Below are 21,911 nucleotides of genomic sequence, written 5' to 3'. Positions count from 1 at the left end.
ATATGTCACATTATTTTTCAAGCCATAACTTGTATTGTATGAAAATCCTACTTGTCGATCTCGCAACGGAGGCGTGGCTTGTTTTCCTTATTTGGAAAACCGATTCAACAGGAAGCTTGAAATCCACATGTTTTGAACGGACGGATTTTTTATGTTGCAAGAGGCGAATAATGGCCCATATACCCAAGGATTTCAGCTTACAAGCCGAATTGTACGCCATAACTTGACTATGAGTAAGTATTCTGTCGTCTTTTTGCTGTTTTCTGTAGCCGACTATCTTCATTTTGACAAAAATCTACCCTTGAAGTTGAAATTCTCCCCCTTTTTTCCATCTGTTTTAGAAATTATCCCTGAACCAAGGAATTGTATAGTAAACTATGTATGTAGATATAGGAAGATGTGGTGTGAGTGCCAATGAGACAACTCTCCATCCAAACATGAACTGTCTTAATTGCAAGTCATTTTATGGTCCACAGTGTTTATGTGCAACTTAGGTGAAGTTTTAAAATACCCATGAGCTGTCCAGGAAATTTGTAATGCTATAGTTTCACTTGTTGGTGTAAAAAAAACATAAGCCCCCCCCCCAGGGTTCTCACTAGGAATTTTTCATGGTGAGTCCTGGGACTCATCACTTTTAGAAATGTGAGTCCCAAAAGATTTTGATGAGTCCAGGGTGCAATGTATTTTTTTTGTGTCATAAAATAATGAAATTTGACGAAATACAACTTTAACCATGCGTGTCGGGTTGGTAGATTTTATTAAATCAATAAAAAATATGACCTCTTAATAGTTATTGTTCAAAATATACATGTAACAGACTTCTTTCTGGGTCTATATCATATCCTTAATGTGGGGCCACATTGAAAAAAAAATTTGGTTTGCCAAAGCCAGAGTTCCGTTAAAAAGATCAAGGCGATAGGTAGGGTTTTAGTTTTTTGGAAAATGACGCAGTCATTGTTCCATAACTGCCGACCTGAATCCTCTGACTACCGCGCTTGGTTTCGTATTTACTATGTTCCATACAAACTGGAATCTGCTTGTGTTTATCATTATGCATGATCATGTAGTAATCAGCAAGGACCCAGTTTACACACTTTATTTAAAAGAATGAAATATTTTGACCTGTTCATATTTTAATTGTTATTTAATTGTTATTTGAGCCTCCCGTTTTTTATATTTTTCATATTTATTCAAGGTTTCGCTTTTTATCTTTGTCTTATAACAATATCCATCCGTTTTGACATGTTTTGGACTTTTCACACACCAGAGATCATCAGTCGCTATACAAAATAGTTCTCCTGAATTATGTTAAAATTACATGCCATTTGAACTTTAAAATCGTTAAAAAAATAACAATCGGAATCATTTTTACATCTTTCGGATATATAAGCGTCTTTGTCAAGATTTATGGAATCTTTTTGAATCGGGAATTAGTAATACGGTTAAAATCACGCGGTGCGGTTTTGGACTTTTCACACTCCAACGATCAGCCATCGCTAGACAATATAGTTCTACTAAATAATGTCAACCTTCTTGCCATTTGCACTTAACAATCTTTTAAAAAGTAATAATCGGAATCACATTAACATTTTATGGATAGAAAATGGTCTTTTCGATATTAAAGAAGTGTTTTGGAATAAGAAATTAGTAATACGGTTATACCCACGCGGTACGTATGAATCTTTGTTTACAAAATACAGCAGCTGAGAAGAGCGTGACAGTATTGACAAGGAAGATAATTAGGAAAAACATCGTAAGTTTATCTTTAATTGATAATATGTCCTCAGCATGATTAATTTTAGGTGTATTGCTTTATTTATGATTCTTGATTAGTATAAATATATTGAATTATGGTGTTTTGTGATTGATTTCTTTCATTTTTATCCGATCCGCCATTTTTTACAGTAAGCTCTGCAAAGATACTTGAAACTTTTCTGATTAAGATGTAGTTAACAGCAGCGTTAATGCAATCTCATGCTTCTCTGTTTAGATTTTGTTTTTGTGACATTTCGTGAACTGAAAGATTTGAAATGTGTGAATGTTACGGTTGTGACTTTAGTAAATAAAGGTGTGGCGCATGCGCAATAGATATTATGCTAATAACGCCCATATTCAGCTTGGTTTCGTATTGACAAAAAATCACAACTTTTTATGTTTTCACTTAGTTGATTCAGATTTATACATGTTCAAAAATTTTGGAATGTCGATAACTAAATGCAACTTATAAATCTGAATATTTTCTGTATTCTTTTAAGGCTATTATACACATAAAAAATACAGTTACTTTATAGTGAAGGGATTGAATTGAGTCAGTTTAGTGTTTACAATTATTTCCTTAGTTTAGTTTTACAGTATTTTATCTTTCCAATGATGCTTTGATTGTACAAAGTCCATACATCAAATTTAACATATTGTACTGTTCAAATTAATAAGCGTCATGATTTGACATATGAATACATAGAACGAAACTTGGTTGAATACTATTGATAGAACAAGGGCTTAATATATAACTTTTTTTCAGACCAGAAATCAGTTACTGAAAAACAATTTATTGCATTTATCTCAAGATAAATTGAATTGAAATTCAATGATCATTTCTTGAATAATTTATAATCAAAGATGAATACTTAGAAATAAACTTGGATTGAATATTATGCTCATTTCTAGAATAATTTAAAATCAAGATGAATACTAAGAATTAACTTGGATTGAATATGATGTTCATTTCTAGAATAATTTAAAATCAAGATGAATACTTAGAAATTAGCTTGGATTGAATATTTTTGATACAACAAGGACTCAATTTCTAGATATAAATTTTTGACAAGAAATCAGATACAGATGCACGATTCATAGCACAAGGCTAAAGATAAATTTAATTGAAATTCAGTTTATCAATCTGAAATAATTTGTTATCGAAACGAATACTAAGAAATTAGCTTGGATTGAATATTATTGATACAACAAGCACTCAACTTCTAAAATAAATCTATGACAAGATATCATTAACAAATTCACGATCCATTTTCATTAGGTCTAAAATAATTAAATAATATTTAAGATAAATATTTATTATATATACTGTATCTCTGAATGAATATCATTGAAACTACAAAGCCATGGCAAACTTTCAGAAATATATCTAGACAGAAGAACATGTATACGTTGAACACACTATTTTGTAAATAATCTTTCATGATTTTCTAATCCTCTTTGGTCTCTGCATCAATATTTTGCAAATACACTTCTAGCTTCACATTGGGTAAAAGTACATGTATATATATATATATATACATTTTATGTATAATGAGTTTGATATAGTCATGAGTGGTAAATTATTCCCAATATAGCATGTGCATTCTCTAACTTAATTATTACTGTGTTGTACAAAGATTACCTAATTTGTTTTAAGTAAACGAAATGATATTTCTGTGTTGTGCTAGGAGTACTCGTTGTATCTGAGAGGTATAATTTTGATGAAACAGTATTGTCTCAACTGGTAGGATAAGTTTATTTAACTGAAAATGTTGTTTATATATGGTGAATACCACCAAGGAGATCAGGTTTTCGGAGATGAATCAAGGGGACGACAGTGTATGACTAATTGTGTCGTGTTTTCTGCACTGTCTCAAACAAAACCTCTTCACCTTTGGACATCAGAACACCTGAAATTAATTCTGCATATAGGTGATGAAATGTACAAATACATTCGCCAAGTTTGTGGTGTCCCACATAGTTTTTTGTTGTATTATGATATTCCTAGAAATTTTAGTTTCCAGAAACAGAAATATGTGTTGGGGAGAGAAGTTTCATATGGTGGTACATTAACAAAAAAGATTTATTATCAAAATGACTTTTCTATGGCACTTGAATTTGCATTCAATCTTATTCTAAGTACTCGTAATTCAAAATACAGTGCGATTCTTATTTTCTGTGCTTCTGCAATATCAGTAAGAAAGACAAACAATGAATATTACTTATTTGACTCCCATAGTCGTTGCAGAAATGGTTTAATTGATCCAGACGGAGCTTGTCATATTTCAAAATATGAAAGTCTGTCAGAATTGTGCAGTTTCTTGCGTGATCTTGCCTGTTCTTTGAGTAGCTCAAGCCTAGAACAGATTGAATATGAAATGATTAGAGTGGAGGTTAAGACTACAGTTAATGCAGGAAATGAAAACTTCATTGTCTTTAATATTAATGTAGATAGTCATGACAGTGGGAGATCTTTTGAGAATAAATCTTCTAAAGAACCACCAACACTTCAAGTTACTTCTAGTTCACAAGTACTTAAGAAAAGAAAACAAACATTGAGTTCTCATACAGTGGCCTCAAAGTGTAGAAAACTTGACAATGAAGCTTTAACAAATAATCTTGTAAAAAAATTCAGCCTGTCAGTTCTAGAGGGTCCTCTATATGTTTGTAGCTCATGTAGTCAGACATGGTTTAAAGAAGGTGTTGTACGTATGAGTAGTGTTAAAAGTAGGTTTGAATTGCTTGAAAAGTGTACATCTGGTTTAAAATCAGTGAACAATATTGAATGGGTGTGTTTAACATGTAAAAAATATTTACAATCACAAAAAATTCCAGAATGTTCTATTGGTAACAACATGAAATTTCCACCTATACCTGCTGAACTTCTAGGTTTAACCAACATAGAGCAAAGACTTATATCTCCAAGATTAACATTCATGACAATTCGACAACAGCCAAGAGGAGGTCAGCTCTGCATGAAAGGCAACATTGTTAATGTTCCTGCAGATGTTAACAAGACTATCAGAATTTTGCCACGCACATTAGATGATGCTGAAACTATATATGTAAAATTAAAACGCAAGATATCATTTAAACATAGTATTGCACAGGAAACGATAAGACCTAATCGGGTGATAGATGCAGTAAAGTTGCTCACCAGTAAGACTTTGTTTAAATCTGAAGGTATTAATATTGATACAAATTGGTCTGTACCTAATCAATCAGAAAGTTGTTCAAATGAAACTATTTCTCAGAGTGGGGTCAATGAGTTTTCAAATTTAGACTCTGATAGTTGGAATGAACAACAAAATCATGAAAATCAACCAAGTGGAAATTTGGATACTATGTTGAATCCAGTAGGATATAGAGAGTACAAACAGGTTGTGAGCATTGCACCTGGTGAAGGTAATACTCCTCTTGGCATATTCCAAGATTATAATAGTGAATTCTTGGCCTTCCCGTCAATATATTGCGGTGAAACTCGTATGTCAAACAATATGAGGGCTGTGCCTTTACATTACAGTACAATAAGTAAGTGGGAGTTGCGTAATCTTGATAGAAGAGTTGCCATGTCTGTCCCTAATATTTTCTTTAAAATGAAAAAGCTTCAAATAAAATACATACAAGATCGCATTCAATTAGCCATCAGAAAATGCAAGTTGCAGGGGAAGAAAATAACCGTTCATGATGTTTTAGCCCCTGGAGCTGTTGATAATTTGATTAAACACAATGAAGGTTACCAAGTCCTCAGGCAAGTAAGGGGTTCAACTGCTTACTGGGAGGTTGCAAAGAAAGACTTGTTTGCTATGATAAGGCAATTGGGAATCCCTCATTTCTTTGTTTCTCTATCTGCTGCAGAAACCAAATGGAAGAATTTGTTGATAACCCTGGGAAAATTAGTGAATAAAAAAGAATATTCAGGGACTGATATTGATCAATTGTCTTGGCAAGAAAAGTGTCATCTCATTAACTCAGACCCTGTTACTTGTGTAAGGTATTTTGATTACAGAGTTCAAAAATTCTTGCACACTGTATTAAAGAGTCCATTAGAACCAATCGGGAAAATTCAGGATTATTTTTACAGGGTTGAATTCCAGCAAAGGGGTTCACCTCATATTCATATGGTTGTATGGGTTGTTGATGGGCCTGATATAGGAAATGCAACACCTGAAGAAATAACATCCTTTGTGGACAAGCATGTTACTTGTGCAAAAGATGAAGCCATACCAGATCTAATAAATTACCAAACCCATCGCCATGCACGTACATGTAGGAAAAAGGGGAAGTCTGTGTGTAGATTCAATTTTCCTATTCCTCCAATGAGGAAAACAATGCTTTTGCAACCTTTAAATTCAGAAACTGGTCATGACCTTGAATTCATATCTGTATGCCAAAAAAACTGTGTAAAGATATTTGATACACTTGAAGAGATGAAATATGGCAATGAAATATCATTTGAGGAGTTTCTGAAAGAATTGAAATTAACTGATCTCGAATACTGTAATGCAATTAGGTCTTCGTTGAAAAGGGCTAAATTATTCCTGAAAAGACACCTTTCAGAAATAAGAATTAATTCCTACAATTCAATTATGTTGAAATGCTGGCAAGCCAATATAGATGTTCAGTTTGTACTTGATCCATACTCATGTGCTTCATATATAGTCTCTTATATTAGTAAAGGTCAAAGGGGAATGTCAAATTTAATGTACGAGGCATCCCTAGAAGCTAAGGAAAATAATATGGACCTGACACATCAATTGCGTCACATATCAAACAAGTTTTTAACACATGTTGAAGTTAGTGCCCAAGAAGCAGCATACTTTGTCTTGCAACTACCCATGCGAAGATCAACCCGCAGTTTTCTGTTCCTACACACAGGTCCTCCTAGCGAGCGTATTACATTATTGAAATCTGTCACCAAGCTTGAGGAAATGGCAAGTACGTCCACTAATATTGAAGCAGACAATGTAATAAAGCGATACCAAAGACGACCAAAGGTACTACTATGCTTATGTCTGGCAGATTATGCGTCATGGTATGATGTAACATATCCACGAAAGAAAAAGAGTGATTCTGCTGATAAAATTGATTCCATGAAAGAATTACCAGAAGAACATGACAATGACTGTTTAGATGATGACCCACAATCTGAAGATGTCGAACATGAAAATCAACAGGAGGATATGTCTTCAATCCTACAGGACTCGACTAATAACATGCTTAATTGTAATGTTAAGGAAATTTGTATGTCAGATGGGGGTATACTGAAAAGACGCAAAACTCAGAAAATACTTAAGTATGTTAGATTTAATAAAGATCATGACATTGAAAAATATTACCGCGAATTGATAATGTTATTCCATCCATGGGTAAATGAAGAAAGAGACATCCCTGATTCTTACAGTTTACTCAAGCAAATGTATACCCATAATTCTGCTAGTATTGAAAAACTAAAAGATGTGTATGAGAGAAAAAGGGGCTTAATTGAGCAGGTTGAAAGTTATAATGGGAATCAGGATACTTTTAATGACAATATGAATACTGAGTTTATGCCTGAAAATTTGCATGTAGAGAACAATGACAGAACTGAAGGTCTAACCTTGTCAGAGAAGTATGGGTGTTTTGATCCTGGTAAACCTGAACAATATGATGTTGGCTTAGATATAGGTTTAACTAGAAAACAAATTGGGGATGATGACTGTTTAATTGAAATGTCTGATAACGATTACAGGGAATTAGTAAGAAAGTTAAACGATGAACAAAAAAGGTATTTCTTTCATGTTATGCACTGGTTTAAAATTAAGGATGATCCTTTGTACAACTTCTTGTCATGTGGTGCAGGTGTTGGTAAATCAGTTTTGATAGGTGCAATTTATCAGAGTCTAATAAGAATCTTGAATATGAGACCAGGTTCAAATCCAGATGAGTTGAAAGTTCTTCTATGTGCCCCAACAGGCAAAGCTGCTCATAACATTGGTGGTAACACTCTCCATTCAACCTTTTGTATACCTGTCAGCAGAGGCTTTTCATACAAACCTTTAGCTATGGAACAGCTTAATACCTATAGATTGAAATACAAATATCTCAAAGTTGTTATTATAGATGAGATATCTATGGTGGGATGCAGGATGTTCAATTTTGTTAATTGTAGACTTCAGGAAATAATGGGGAACAATCAGCCATTTGGTGGTATAAGTATAATAGCTGTTGGTGATCTATATCAGTTGAAACCTGTGATGGATAGTTGGATATTTCAAAACACTGCGACAGAATATGGTTACTTGGCTGCCAATCTATGGCAAGATAACTTCACTTTGTATGAATTAAAAACAATTATGCGTCAGAAAGAAGATAGCCAATTTGCTGCACTCCTTAATAGGTTAAGAGAAGGTCATCATACTTGTTCAGATGTAGAAACCCTTAAAACTAGGGTAGTTGAAACAGATGCAGGTTTTTCTTCTCTGCCACATCTATATACAACATGTGCTGAAGTTAATTCATTCAATGAATTTGTGTTCTCACAAGCTAATTCTAAATGTGACACAGTTGAATGTATCGATTCAGTAACAGGTGACCTATCAGAAAGATTACATGGAGACGCTTTGAGCAGAGTACCAGATGATCCAAGTAAAACAATGGGGTTATTCAAAAACTTGAAAATTGCTGAACGCTTACAGGTTGAAATTAATTTAAATATCAACATTGAAGACGGTCTTACAAATGGAGCTGCAGGGAAGGTCATGTTATTGGACTATAGGGTTGCAAATTCAAATAGATGTAGTATCATATGGGTCTTGTTTGAAGACCTGAACATTGGGAAAGATCAGAGAAGTCAATTTCAACACTTGAGAAACAATCAGATTGATAAGACATGGACACCTATTTTCGAAGTAACAAGGAAATTTGCAATAAACAACAATCAGTCATATCAAATAGTTCGTCGTCAGTTTCCTATACGTTTGGCTGCAGCTAAAACCATTCATAAGTCACAAGGATCAACTGTTAATAATTTAGTTGTCCATTTAGGAAAGAGAAAAAATAATCACATACACTATGTAGCTCTCAGCAGAGTTAGAAATCTTGAAGGATTGCACATACTGCATCTTGCAGAAGATAAGATTTCAGTAAGCATTGATGTGGCAGTTGAAATGGACAGAATGCGTACAACATCTCAGGTGAAAAGTTCTATGAGTGAACTTCCTGATGCTAACAGCAGATTAAATATAGTTTGTCATAATGTACGTTCTTTGCACTTGCATATTGAAGATGTTCAAAAAGACTGCTACATAGCTCTTACAGACTTAATAGGTATCACTGAATCCCGTTTAAGGTCACAGGATAGTGATTCATTTGCTACATTACCAGGATTCAACACATCATACCGTCATGACTCTGTTAGCAACTCTTCGGTGAGACCATATCATGGCAGTGTCATTTTTTCAAAGCAACAAATAACAAACACATATGAAGGAAGACCTGGAGGCATTGAAATTACTTCTGCTATAATCAATAAAAATGATACCAGGGTGAGGGTGATATTCTTGTACTGTCCCCCCAAAGCATCAACTCTGCACAATTTCAGAATTATGCTGCAGACCATCTCTCCCTTGATTGAAGAAAAAACAATTTTAATGGGAGACTTCAATGTTGACATTCAAAACAACTGCTCCTTAGTTGATTTATTGCACACCTACACATTTCATCAGCTCATCAAAGAAGAGACAACAGATTACAATACATCATTGGACTTGGTTTTTGTAAATTTCATGAGTAATGAAATTATGTCTGGTGTTCTAGAGTCTTATTATTCAGACCATAAACCTATATATATTAGTCTTCCATTGTAGTAATGTAAATTAAGTCATTCAAGTGTAGTTATCATGGCTTTTGTGTTTCCATATTACTATCAAATTTGAAAAACAAAGATGAATGATAATTTTAACATCATGCATACAAGTTTGAACATAAAATATATGGAAGATAAGAGAAAAGTAACTTCACTGCCTAGTACAATAATCTTGAAGTAGAGTGAATGAATGAATATATCTATCACCAGTATCAGCTCTCCATGTATAATTATAAATATTCATTGAAAGGAATTGGTTATAGAATTGAAAAAGATACTTTATCAAATCTATTTATTACTGAATATCAAATAGATGTTACAGTTAACCTGTTAATATATTTTGGCTGCTATCAAATTTAAGTGCTAGTGAATAGCCAGTAAGTCTTGCAGGTCTGTTCAACTTGTAATATATATGTTTATATTGTACTTATTATTGGGTAATAATTATCTGTTATTATGAATAATTATTTCTAACAAACAAAATTTTACATTTTCAGAAGATGTTCACAATTGCTAAGCTTAAGGAACAGTCTTCGAATACCCCCTACAGAGTACCAATTAAGGTACAGACAGTAAGTGTTGGTACAACCAACACATACATCAGAGATGGCCAGAAGAAGTCTGCCACAACCATTGGTTTTGCAGACCAGACCGGTATCATAAAGGGGCAGTGCTACGACAGTAGCAAATTAACCACTATTAAAGAAAACAGCTCCGTGATGATTAGAAATTATATCTTCAGGGACAGTACTATAATTATTACCTCAGCCACAAAGGTTAATGTCACTAGTGGAGTAGGTGACATTGACCCAATCCACAGGAGCCAAGCAGCAGACCTCTCCAGACCACCACCTCCACCAGAAGTTGTATCTATTGAAAAGGCAAAGAAAACAACTGCAGATACAAATGTATCTATCAGGGGAAAAGTCATCAGAGTGAGTATGATTAGAGAAACATGTAATTTAGAAGTTTCCAAGATAAGATAATAAACAATTCCTGTATATCAAAACTGTCCAGTTAGAATCCTATTGAAATTGATAAACAGATAAAATGCTGAATGATTTCAAATCCAAATAGAGGAAGTTAACACAAAACATTAATGTAACAAATTTATACAAGCATGTGATGACAATATTATTTGCAGTGCACACTTCCTGTCAATTCACTAACCGAAATGAAAACTGTTTCATCTAAAAGTGATTTCAGAAGTATAGACCCTCAATGATAATGATATAGCAAGGACACATTGGTGTTTCTATCTTCAAGTTCTCTCAATTTCAATAGATAAATAAAATAAGACATATATGTTAACAATTATACCAATTTTGCAGGTTCAAACAATGTAATCTATGATTATTTATTTAAGGTGGATGCTGTCTTAGAGAGAGTCACCCAAAGAACTCAGGAAACGATCAAACTCAAGCAGATATATATTCAAGACAGCACTGGGGAAGTAAAAGTCAGCATGTGGAGAACCCTAGCAGAAACATCAGTTGAGGTTGGAAAGACGGTGAAAATAACATTCCTAAAACTGAACATTCACAAAGGAGAGATCAGCCTACAGACCATCCCTCAAAGTACACTTGAGGTATGTCTTTGATAAATGTACATGTAGATCTAAACCCACAGTCCATTAAAAATTCAACCTTTCCATTACAAATAAGTCGCTTTGGAACAAGACTATATCAAAATAACAAGACTATTAATTAATTACAAAGACAGCTATCCAAAATTCAAAGAATTTCACAGGTCAACACTATCAATTATATGAAAATGAAACATAACTTGCTACAAACATTATTCTTTCCTTTCTTATCACATCAGAAAATCATATATCAACAGATTTGCTATAAAATTCACTTGGTTTATATTGATTAGCAACATATCCTGAAGTTACAACAATAAACCACACATTTGTTCTTAGTTAAAAAGCTAGCTTCATAGATCTTATAACAATGTCTGCCGAAATAGTTTGTACATGTTAATCATGATAATCAGACTAGTTCAAATTTGTTTGCCTATTTTAAAAGCAATCAAATGTCTAAATTATTACTTAGAAATCACATATAAAATAATTATATTTGATGTCCTGCTTATCTAATATTGTATTCCTAATTTGTTATTTTGCAGTTTGTGTCAGAACAACACAGTGTTGTTGTAGATGGTTTCTACAAGGAGGAAGACGATATTGTCCTTGTCTGTAAACAAGATGATGTTTACTCGGACTACAAATGCCCTCTGCATGCCCTTAAAGAACTAGTTGGTGACGAAGAAGAAGCAGATTCAGTTATTGAAGGGATGATTCCCTTCAATGCTGTGATTGTTGTTTCAGGAAACAACATGATTTCATCAGTGACAATGGATTAAAGACACTATATAAAGCTGTACATCAATATTATAGTCTGTCAAAACCCATACTCCATTAGAATTTTCAATATACTGCAAAGTTGAGTGCAGTTATATTTCTCCAATTTTTCACTGCCAAATTGGGTGCAGTACATAATGAAAATTTAATACAAAATTTGTCTCAAACATTTATTCCAAAAACAGTTATATATTTTATAATATGTACATGAAAACCACTTTTTCAGAGTTTATAATATACAGCACATTTTGAAAACACACTGTATTTTGAAGAAAATAATTAATTTCTAATAGACACTGGATACAAAAAAACACACTTTACTAGAATTTTTAATATACACCCATGTTGAATTCATAATTTAATATTTTGAACACAGTTATGTCCCTTAGACACTGTAAATCAAAACCCTTTATTAAAATTTACAATGTACTGCAGAATTGAGTGCAGTTACATTTCTTCAAATTTTCACTGCCAAATTGGGTGCAGTACATATTCAGTGTTTTATACAAAATCTGTCTGAAATTTATATTTTAAACAAAGTTGAATATCTAATCAGCTGTACGTCAAAACCCACACTTTATTAGAATTCTTAATATACACCCATGTTGAGTACATAATTTAATATTTTGAACACAATTATGTCCCTTAGACACTGTTAATCAAAACCCTTTATTAAAATTTTCAATGTGCTGCAGAATTGAGTGCAGTTACATTTCTTCAAATTTTCACTGCCAAATTGGGCGCAGTACATATTCAGTGTTTAATACAAAATCTGTCTATGCAATTTATATTTTAAAAAGTTGAATATCTAATCAGCTGTATGTCAAAAACCACACTTTATTAGAATTTTTTATATACACCCATGTTGAGTACATAATTTAATATTTTGAACACAGTTATGTCCCTTAGACACTGTTAATCAAAACCCTTTATTAAAATTTTCAATGTGCTGCAGAGTTGAGTGCAGTTACATTTCTTCAAATTTTCACTGCCAAATTGGGTGCAGTACATAATGAGAGTATATACAAAACCCGTCTAAAAAACTTGTATTTTTTAACAAAGTTAAATACCTTATCATCTAAACATCAAAAACACTTTATTAGAATTCTTAATCTACACCAATGTTGAGTACATTACTTAATATTTTGAACACAGTTATGTCCCTTAGACACTAAATAAAAACTCTTTATAAAAGTTTTACAATGTACTGCAGAGTTGAGTGCAGTTACATTTCTTTAAATTTTCACTGCCAAATTGGGCGCAGTTCACAACAAAAGTTTAGGACAAAATCTGTATTCGAAAAAAACTGACTATTAATTTTAGATTTTGTACAGAAATGATATTTACTTATATACAAACAGTATTATTTTTTCAATAGTTATTGCAAATGGAGAATTATCTTGTATTGTTTATATTGTCTTTTATAAATTATCCTGTATGCATATATCCTTCATTCAGTGATGGGAAGTTACCTAGCAATGGCTAGATTTGATTAACTTATACAACATTATACAATAATTTTTAGGAGTATAAACATGTACATGCTACAGAAAGTTATGAAATGTAAATATTTATGGTTTAATTAAGAAGTACATTAACTAGTGTATATGAGTGAAAAATTGATTGTATTGATTGAAAATGCAAGAAGTAAAAGGGAGCAAATCTTGCAAATATTATGAAAGTTAATATTTTAAATATCACAAAGTGTTAGATAATCTATGGTCCATTTAGATGTTTCAGTCTTCCATCCACATTTTATGATCTCATTATTTATTTTATTTGTTATAATTAAGGTTGTTTTTGTTATAAACTTTTTAAATTATGTCCCATGATCTCTATTTGATATTGATATATGTTTCAACTCCTTTTATATAGTTTGAAATATATCGTAATGTATTGTTTTCAGTGCATTTTTACAAATTTATTATATCTTTGCCAATTTCAAACAGATTATTAATCAGTCCTGTATACCTTTCACAGTATTAGGAATGCAATAAATACTATTAATATTTTAATGAAAACACAGAAATGGAAATCATCATTCATGTAAATATGTACATACATGTATTGTGCTATACTTTGTTATGTAAATATTGTTCATTGTTATTGAATTTAATAGAAATACTGAATTGGTGCATTTTGATGAAATACTAACTGACGCATTAAAGTTTATCAAATTAAATTTTCATTTCTTCATAAAGGAAAATACCCTTCAAAACCAAGATCAAATAAACAAACATAACTTCCTCAACTCAATAGTATGGATGTTAATACATGTATTGCCTTTATATAGCCTCCAGTGTCTAATATAAATGTTCTAAAAACAGTATTCAATATAATCAAAACTCAAAGTATGCCAGTCTTTCATTAAAATCATATCATTCCATATTATATTTGCTATTGCAAGCCTCATCTGTTTTTATATATATTTATTTTTATTTGTTGTAACTCTCAAGTCTCTATACAGTTTGAGGTATAGTTATTGGTGCATTATAATTTGCTTAGATATAACAATATCTTCTCAATAGATAATTGATAAGTCCATATCCCCTATCATATAAACTACTTACTTTATGTTTTCATAGCAAATGTTGTGTATTGGTGCTACAAGTTTATAGGCATTCCAGCTGTTTATACAATTTATTACCTGTTATGTTTTTTCAATATTATGTATGGTTAAGATAGTTTGTTAATGTTTTAGATGTATATAAAATAGTGCAATAATATAACATAAAGTTTAACTAGTGCAATATTAATGACAGGATCTGTTCTTATTAAATGGTAAATATGCATACCATTTCCTATGCAATAATATGACATTTAACTTTAATCAAACATAATGTTCAAGTATATCAGTGAATTCCAAGTATTAAAAAAATAGAAATGACTGATAACTTCTATATGATGTAACTACTAACGTTTTAATTCATTTACGATCGATGCTATTGTTATTATTGTTAATACTGCTCAGCATGTTACTCAGAATGTTTAAAGTTTGTTAATACTTCATGATGTAATTCTATGTTTACTTCATTTAGAATAAATACTATAAAATTTTAATGTTTGTTATGAATGAAAAGATGACAGCCACTAAAGGGATGAACTAACTGAATTTTTACAATCAAAGTTTTAGGTTTTCTATTAGGAATCCCTGCCCCACAGTATGTCTATCTATATGTCTTGTTAGCCCAACTCCTCCTACACATATACTATTCAAAATTAACACAGTTAAAGAACACAGTTTGTTGATATCCTTGAAGAAGAACAATCCTAGTCATTTGATCTCGCGGGAGATAATTGTACTAATTCAGTAATTACAACATGAAACAACAGGTTTAAACTCCTCAATCAATATCAATGGAAATAAAACCACAGAAACATGCATTAAAGAAAATAATCATCGCCTGTAATATTATAAGGTGGATAGTTGAACTATATTAGTTAAACATTGCAAAATGTTTCAATACATCAAGTAAGCACTGCTCCTAGTTAACAACTTGGTCAATATTGATGAAGCCCCTGTTGCAGTAAACAGTGTACAATTTGAAATTTCCCAAGGCTAAGGATAGAAATTACTATGTTCCAAACAGTACAATGTGGCAAGTGGTCTTGCAAGCAAAACCCTTTTATAATGACTTGATATTAACAAAGAAATAAATAACAACCATGACCTGAAAGAGGTGCAACTCAAATAATACCACATATGACTATGATATAAGTTAAAATAATGAATATCAAAGATATTGGTCAACACAAAGGCTATACAATAACATGGCAAAGAAATGGTTACAAGTTTCATATAAAGTTGCCTTCCTGGCATGCATGAAAGATGGAAGGAATATCCCTATTCGTCTATCTCCAAGGTGCTAGTATACCAATATTATACTTTTGTCTATATCTACACCAATAAAACTTGCTTCAAGTATCAGAAATAACTAGGTCATTAGTAACTTATTTAATGAAACAGAGTATATGGAGTCTTAAGAGATTGCATACTGCAGGCTCTTCATAATTGTCCTGTTTATAAGCAATACTACAAAGAATAAGATAGTCTGTAAATGTATTCTTGATTTAGAAATATGTAATTGCACAAAGAAAAACACATTACATAGAATATTCTAAATCATACAGACAGACTTGCCATATTTATTAGTACAATAGAACAGACAGTAGTCATTAGATATTGTATATCATTCAATTACACTCAACTTATTTATTTGTAAAAAAGTACAGTCAGTACTCATTGGATACTGTAGATCATTCAAGTAGACTTGACTTATTCATTAGTACAAAAATAGCCAGTTGTCATCTTCACTACTCACACACAAAGAATTTAATTATATACTACAAAACAATGTTAAAATAATGATATGAAATCAAGACTCCATTAAATAATAAACCAACATTAGAGACAATGGCGTCATTTTTCCTCAGAGCTTTCAGCTCTTTGATTTTTTTTTTTTTATATGAATGGACTATTTAATAATAAACCCAGTTAAAGAATTTGTCTTGTCATTTTTAGTTACCAAAATTTATTAAAATTTAAAAAAAAATAAAAAAAATTACAAATTAACCCCTTCCCCTCAACCCCCTTTTCCCAATTAAATTAGTGTAGATTGAATTTATACACCAAGTTTTACTACTTTCATGGCACAACCATATCATCTGTTTATTTTGAATGTCTATAAATATCCAGACAGAGTTGTCTGTTACTTAGGTGTTTCCCCAAGTATTTTTCCCGCCTAAAATGATCATGTGACATATTTGTAAACAAAACAAACCATGTGGTCAAGCAATTCATTTATTTTCTGGATTATTCTTCTTTTCATAATTTAGTTTGGATTAATATTCACTTCATTTAAGGTACAGTCATGCATTTGTATTTAAAAAAATTAGTTTGCAAAGAATTTTTACTTTTCAATTTGAGAAATGTCTCATGATCGCCGTTCATTGGCTTGTTCAACCATGCAGACAATGTAAATTATGTAAATTATAAATCTATCAGCTGTCAAAAATATTGATCTACGCATCACATCGATGTTTTGACATCGACTTCCGGGTTAGTTTCTTGTCAAAACATAGTCCGAGATATCTCGGACTAGTCAAAACAATGTCATATCATTAATCTTCTAGGCAAAACGATGTTTCTGGGACACAGGGGACACAATCAGGACGCGTCCCAGGGACTCACGGGTTTCAAAAATGACGCGTCCAGCTCGATTTCCATGCGTCCAGGACGCGTATACGCGTCTTAACGAGAACCCTGCCCCCCCCCCCCCCTTAAATCCGCCTCTGTTTGTCCTGTACCCAAGTGTAAATCTTATATATACAATATATACCCTTATTTTATTCTGTATGCTTCTTTGTACATATATACATGTTTTAGTTCTTTAATATGTATATGAATAAAAGGAGATGTAGGGTGTACATTCATTTGACTTTGTACATTTTTTGTGTACATAATCATATATTAAGAGACAGCTACATAAGTTCTTTATGTTCAACATTTTGTACTACCAGAATAAGGTTTATTGTGTTGCTATACTTGTCAGTCTTTATGAAATAAGTAACATGTGTATAGGCCACACCAATTTTATTCCTTGTTTGACCAACCAACCCGCCCCAACTATTTGTTTCATAACAGGAAATTTGTTATTTATTTTTTTATCACCCTTACTGCATTTGTACTGCATTTGGAAATGCAATCATGTCCATTTCCCACATCATTTTATGTAAATATTATAAAAAGATATTAACACTTGTTTTCAAATCACTGTCTTACCTGTATTTATTGTTTAAAAACTATAAGCACCCGACCACACTGTATAAATATATTGTGCAATTTTTTTATTAATAATTAAACCTATACATGCTTTATATTCCAAGTGAGAGTACTACGATATAAATATATAACAGAAAAAAATGCCTGAACATTTGTTTCCTTCCCCTTACTTACAAAATATGTTCGTTGTCAGAATTGCAAATATATTGTATGCCAGCAGAACAAAACAACCCATACTGATTACTCGCTGCATGTGTATGTACCTGTGAGGATTGATTTGGGGGCTTGTCGTTCAGTAGTTTGTTGATTTGGTTCATAGCCTGTAATTTCTCAGTTTGTATATATATATATTAGATTGTTTGTTTTCTTGTTTGAATTGTGTACACTAGTTATGTTGGGGTCCCTTATGCCCTTATAGCATGCTTTTAAGTCTGGGTAAATTAATAGCCCTAGCCTGTGTAAAAGGCCAATAAATGAATTTGTAATTATCAGGTTGGGAAGAACCCTTCCTCAAGTAAGAGGTTATTTTACTGTTATAGAAAAGAAATATAGAATAAAGCAAGGGTTTGTATGGTGCTACTATAAAAATCTTTGGAAAAGCTTAGAATGTTTTACTTAAAACAAGGAAAACTACATCATATTTGAAACAACTTTTCTAAAAGAGGCGTCCACACTTTCTGAATAATATAAAAGTAAATGATATTTTTTAGTTAATTAAACATGTTAAGTCCAGAAGTATAACAAAACATATGGACAAGTTTTGACCATTTAATACCAGATAGCTATATAGAGGGAGGGTAGGAGGGGTCCTGATCCCGAAATCCCGGGCTTAAACAAACTCGCAATCCCGAGGTCCTGAATTTAAAATAAATGAAATCCCCAAATTCATAAAAAAGAATTCCCGGATCCTGAAAGGGTCAATCCCAAAATCCCGAGCTTAAAAACACCGATCCCGGAGTCCTGATAAAAGACCTGTCCCCCTCTATATAGTTCTTTCAGAAAATATAAGGCGTTTTGTACTAAAAAGTGGGTTTTTTTTTACAAAAAAATATATAATAACTATATTTAATATTCTATAACATTGTGGGGTGGTTCCCAACTGGATTATGACTTTGATGGTGATTTGTCTCTTTGGCGCACATATACAACATCTATTATTCAATTATTTTTTGGTGTACAGGGAAAAACACGTCATAAATTAAAGAAATGTCAGGGTACAAACTTGTGATAAAACAAGCTTTAATATCATGAATATTGTCAAAATCTAATATTTTATGCTTCACCTAAAACAATTGCAACACTGGGTTGCTACATGTGTATATATGTTGTTTAATGCTTATTTGGTATAGGCTTGGAAATTAGAACATTCACTGTTCTGAAATGTAATTGAATGTATAATAATTTAAAAAAATAAGACGTAAAATAGGATTGTTGTTTCGAACTCTTATATGCATTCTGGCTAATATTTTCAAAAGTGTTCACCAAAAAGTTGTGATTGGCTTCACACGTACAAAATATTTGAATTCCATCCAATGATGTGGCATTATTTTCATTTTGGTGTACGAACAATGAGATTACCATTTACCCATATAGTCCTATATATAGATTCGGGAAAAGGCGAATTACCTACCTGAACCTTTATGTTTCAAATCGGAGACTGGAAACATGCATACATAAATTTAAATTCATTTTGCTTTGACTTAAATTAAATTATCTAATATGAAAAAGAAGATGTGGTATGAATGCAAAAATGACAACTCTCCAGAAGAGAACAAAATGACACACAAATTAACAACTTTAAGTCACGGTAGGGGCCTTGAACAATGAGCAAAGACCATACCGCATAGTCAGCTATAAAAGACACCGAAACTACAATGTGAAACAATTCAACATGTTCAAATGAGACAGGCACATATATTAACATACACACATAATGTAGCGGAGTTATTTTTATTTTGCAAAAACTTGTTATTTTGATAGTTGGTGAGTATTTTACAAAATGTTAGGTGGATATTGTTAAGTTTTTAACACATCTCTTTTCACAGAAGTTTTGCATGTAAGTTTGGATTACAATATAATCATTGATAATTAGTCCTTCATATTTATATATGAAAAATATTTTTATCAGTAATACTGTTATACATGTACTGCATGCTTACTGGATTTGTTTTTGTGTACACAATTGTCAATTGTTACTTTTTGTATTACAGGTTCAAGATGACAATGATGAGAACAAAAATGGAAAGGATACTTGCCTTACATTTACATTGCAATACATGACTGCAGGATATATGAACAGAAAACATGGACAACAATGTGTAATTCACAGCAACATAACTTTTTGAAATTGAGTAAAGATAACTTTCCAACCAGAAGTTCCACAGTGTGATCATGGTGATGTCAAACAGCATGTTAAAAATGATTAAAAACAATATAGTAAGACTTAGCTTGAAGGTGAAAGGAGGACCCAGTTTTTGACACCCACTTTTTCTTGCCTGTTTTTTTCTGGACAGAAAGAAAACCCTCCATTTAAATAGAATGCACAAAGTGACTGTTAAATTGTAAAATTAACGGAACCTACAGAATGACAGATGGAAACATGTGTAGAGAAAAAACCTCATGTAATCTATAAAGTAATTCAACATCTTGTAGCAGCCTCGTAGAGATCGTTCCACAGCAGTAAAGGATGGTCAAAGGTGACCAGTTCTAATTTCAACATGAACACAGACATGTCAGACAGAGATTAATCTCAACAATTACAATTTGATTAAAAAGAATGTGTGCACATACATTTTATACATGTACTTTGTACAATGTTGTACCTTTATAGTGGAAAAATTACATGTGCAATTTATTACGGACAGAAGACCAACAAAACAGGGCTAAATGTTATAGATAACTGTAAATTTACATTATGTTCATAAGAACAGCAGTATCAACATTTGAACAGTAACATCATCCATAAATTTTTGTCAAGCATGTATATCAAAACATTAATTTGATTAAATATTTCTATTCATGCAATGTTCTTACATGACAATTTCATGAGCAATTAGGCCAGTTTGATTTCAGATTTTTATGAAAGTTCTTGGATGTTTCATCATGTTCATCACAACTATTTATAGGTTACTGTACAGCTTTCAACAATGAGTAAAACCCTTTATCATTTGCATTTATACATACAATTACATTTGTACATGAGTTATGCTACCGTGAATACTCAAATTAACAAATAATGACAGACAGCAACTTAAAAAGGACAACATAAGCTTTAGCTCAAGCATGTTGAGAGACTGGCACATAAAATGTGACATAGTAAATATAAAAAGAAGATGTGGTATGATTGCCAATGCGACAATAGTCATGTGATAGTAAACCTGTTTTTGAGAGTTTTTCTGTGAAATTAACATATATCATGTATATCAGATGAAGAAAGGGCATATGATCTACATGTATGGGTACATACTGAATTAACATGGTTTCATTGCTAATGAGACAACTCTCCCTAACACGGGCAAGCAACTAAATGATGTAAAAATAAAAAAAAATAAAGGTCAGTGTTAGGCCTACAACTACGAGCAAATTTTATACAACATAGTCAGTTAGCTGAAATGCTCGGCCTTGAAAATTGTACTGCCTTTAACAATTGAGGGTGTTGCAGTACAACATTCAATAAAAAGAAACCAGAAAAAAAAATCAACCTTGAGAAATCCTTAGAAAATTATGTAAATAAGTACCGATTATCAGGTTATCTGCATGTTGATATCGTAAAATATCAGCTGCGAGACATAATATGAAGCTTTTTGTCGAGTGAGCGTAGCGAACGAGATCAAAAAGCCTTCATATAATGCCAAGCAGCTGATATTTTACAATATCATTATGCAGATAATCTGATAATCGATTTATCGGGCTATATTTGCTTGTTTCAGAAGTGTTTTCTTTGTTTCACCAGCAAACAGAAGATGACTTGATAAGTTCGGGTCAAAGTTATTAACGTCGGTTCAAACATTACGACGTCGCTGATATGTCCGGGTCAACGTATTTGACGTCACAAAGACATGATATGGAATAATATTAAGAGCTGAACAGAGTGATATAGACCGGGGGGCGACCGATAATGACAAATATAACATGCAATGGTGAATACAGGTTCAAAGTTTGAG

General features: G+C 32.2%; 1 protein-coding gene and 1 long non-coding RNA gene across 2 annotated transcripts; both read left to right on the top strand.

Annotated features, from left to right (window-relative positions):
- Window positions 1-22: 22 nt before the first annotated feature.
- Window positions 23-20,767, top strand: LOC134719366 (uncharacterized). Its single transcript, XR_010107564.1, has 2 exons — window positions 23-233; window positions 19,959-20,767. It is a non-coding gene; the product is annotated as an uncharacterized LOC134719366 (long non-coding RNA).
- Window positions 1,643-13,238, top strand: LOC134718463 (uncharacterized). Its single transcript, XM_063581002.1, has 4 exons — window positions 1,643-1,753; window positions 10,099-10,536; window positions 10,968-11,189; window positions 11,732-13,238. The coding sequence occupies exons 1-4, from the start codon at window positions 1,676-1,678 to the stop codon at window positions 11,966-11,968; spliced, it is 975 nt and encodes a 324-aa protein (XP_063437072.1). The 5' UTR covers window positions 1,643-1,675; the 3' UTR covers window positions 11,969-13,238.
- Window positions 20,768-21,911: the final 1,144 nt, after the last annotated feature.

Source organism: Mytilus trossulus, chromosome 5, assembly GCF_036588685.1.
Source record: "Mytilus trossulus isolate FHL-02 chromosome 5, PNRI_Mtr1.1.1.hap1, whole genome shotgun sequence".
Classification (NCBI taxonomy): domain Eukaryota; kingdom Metazoa; phylum Mollusca; class Bivalvia; order Mytilida; family Mytilidae; genus Mytilus; species Mytilus trossulus.
The sequence above is the reverse complement of the archived record's forward strand: the minus strand, read 5'-3'. Positions and strand labels throughout refer to the sequence as shown.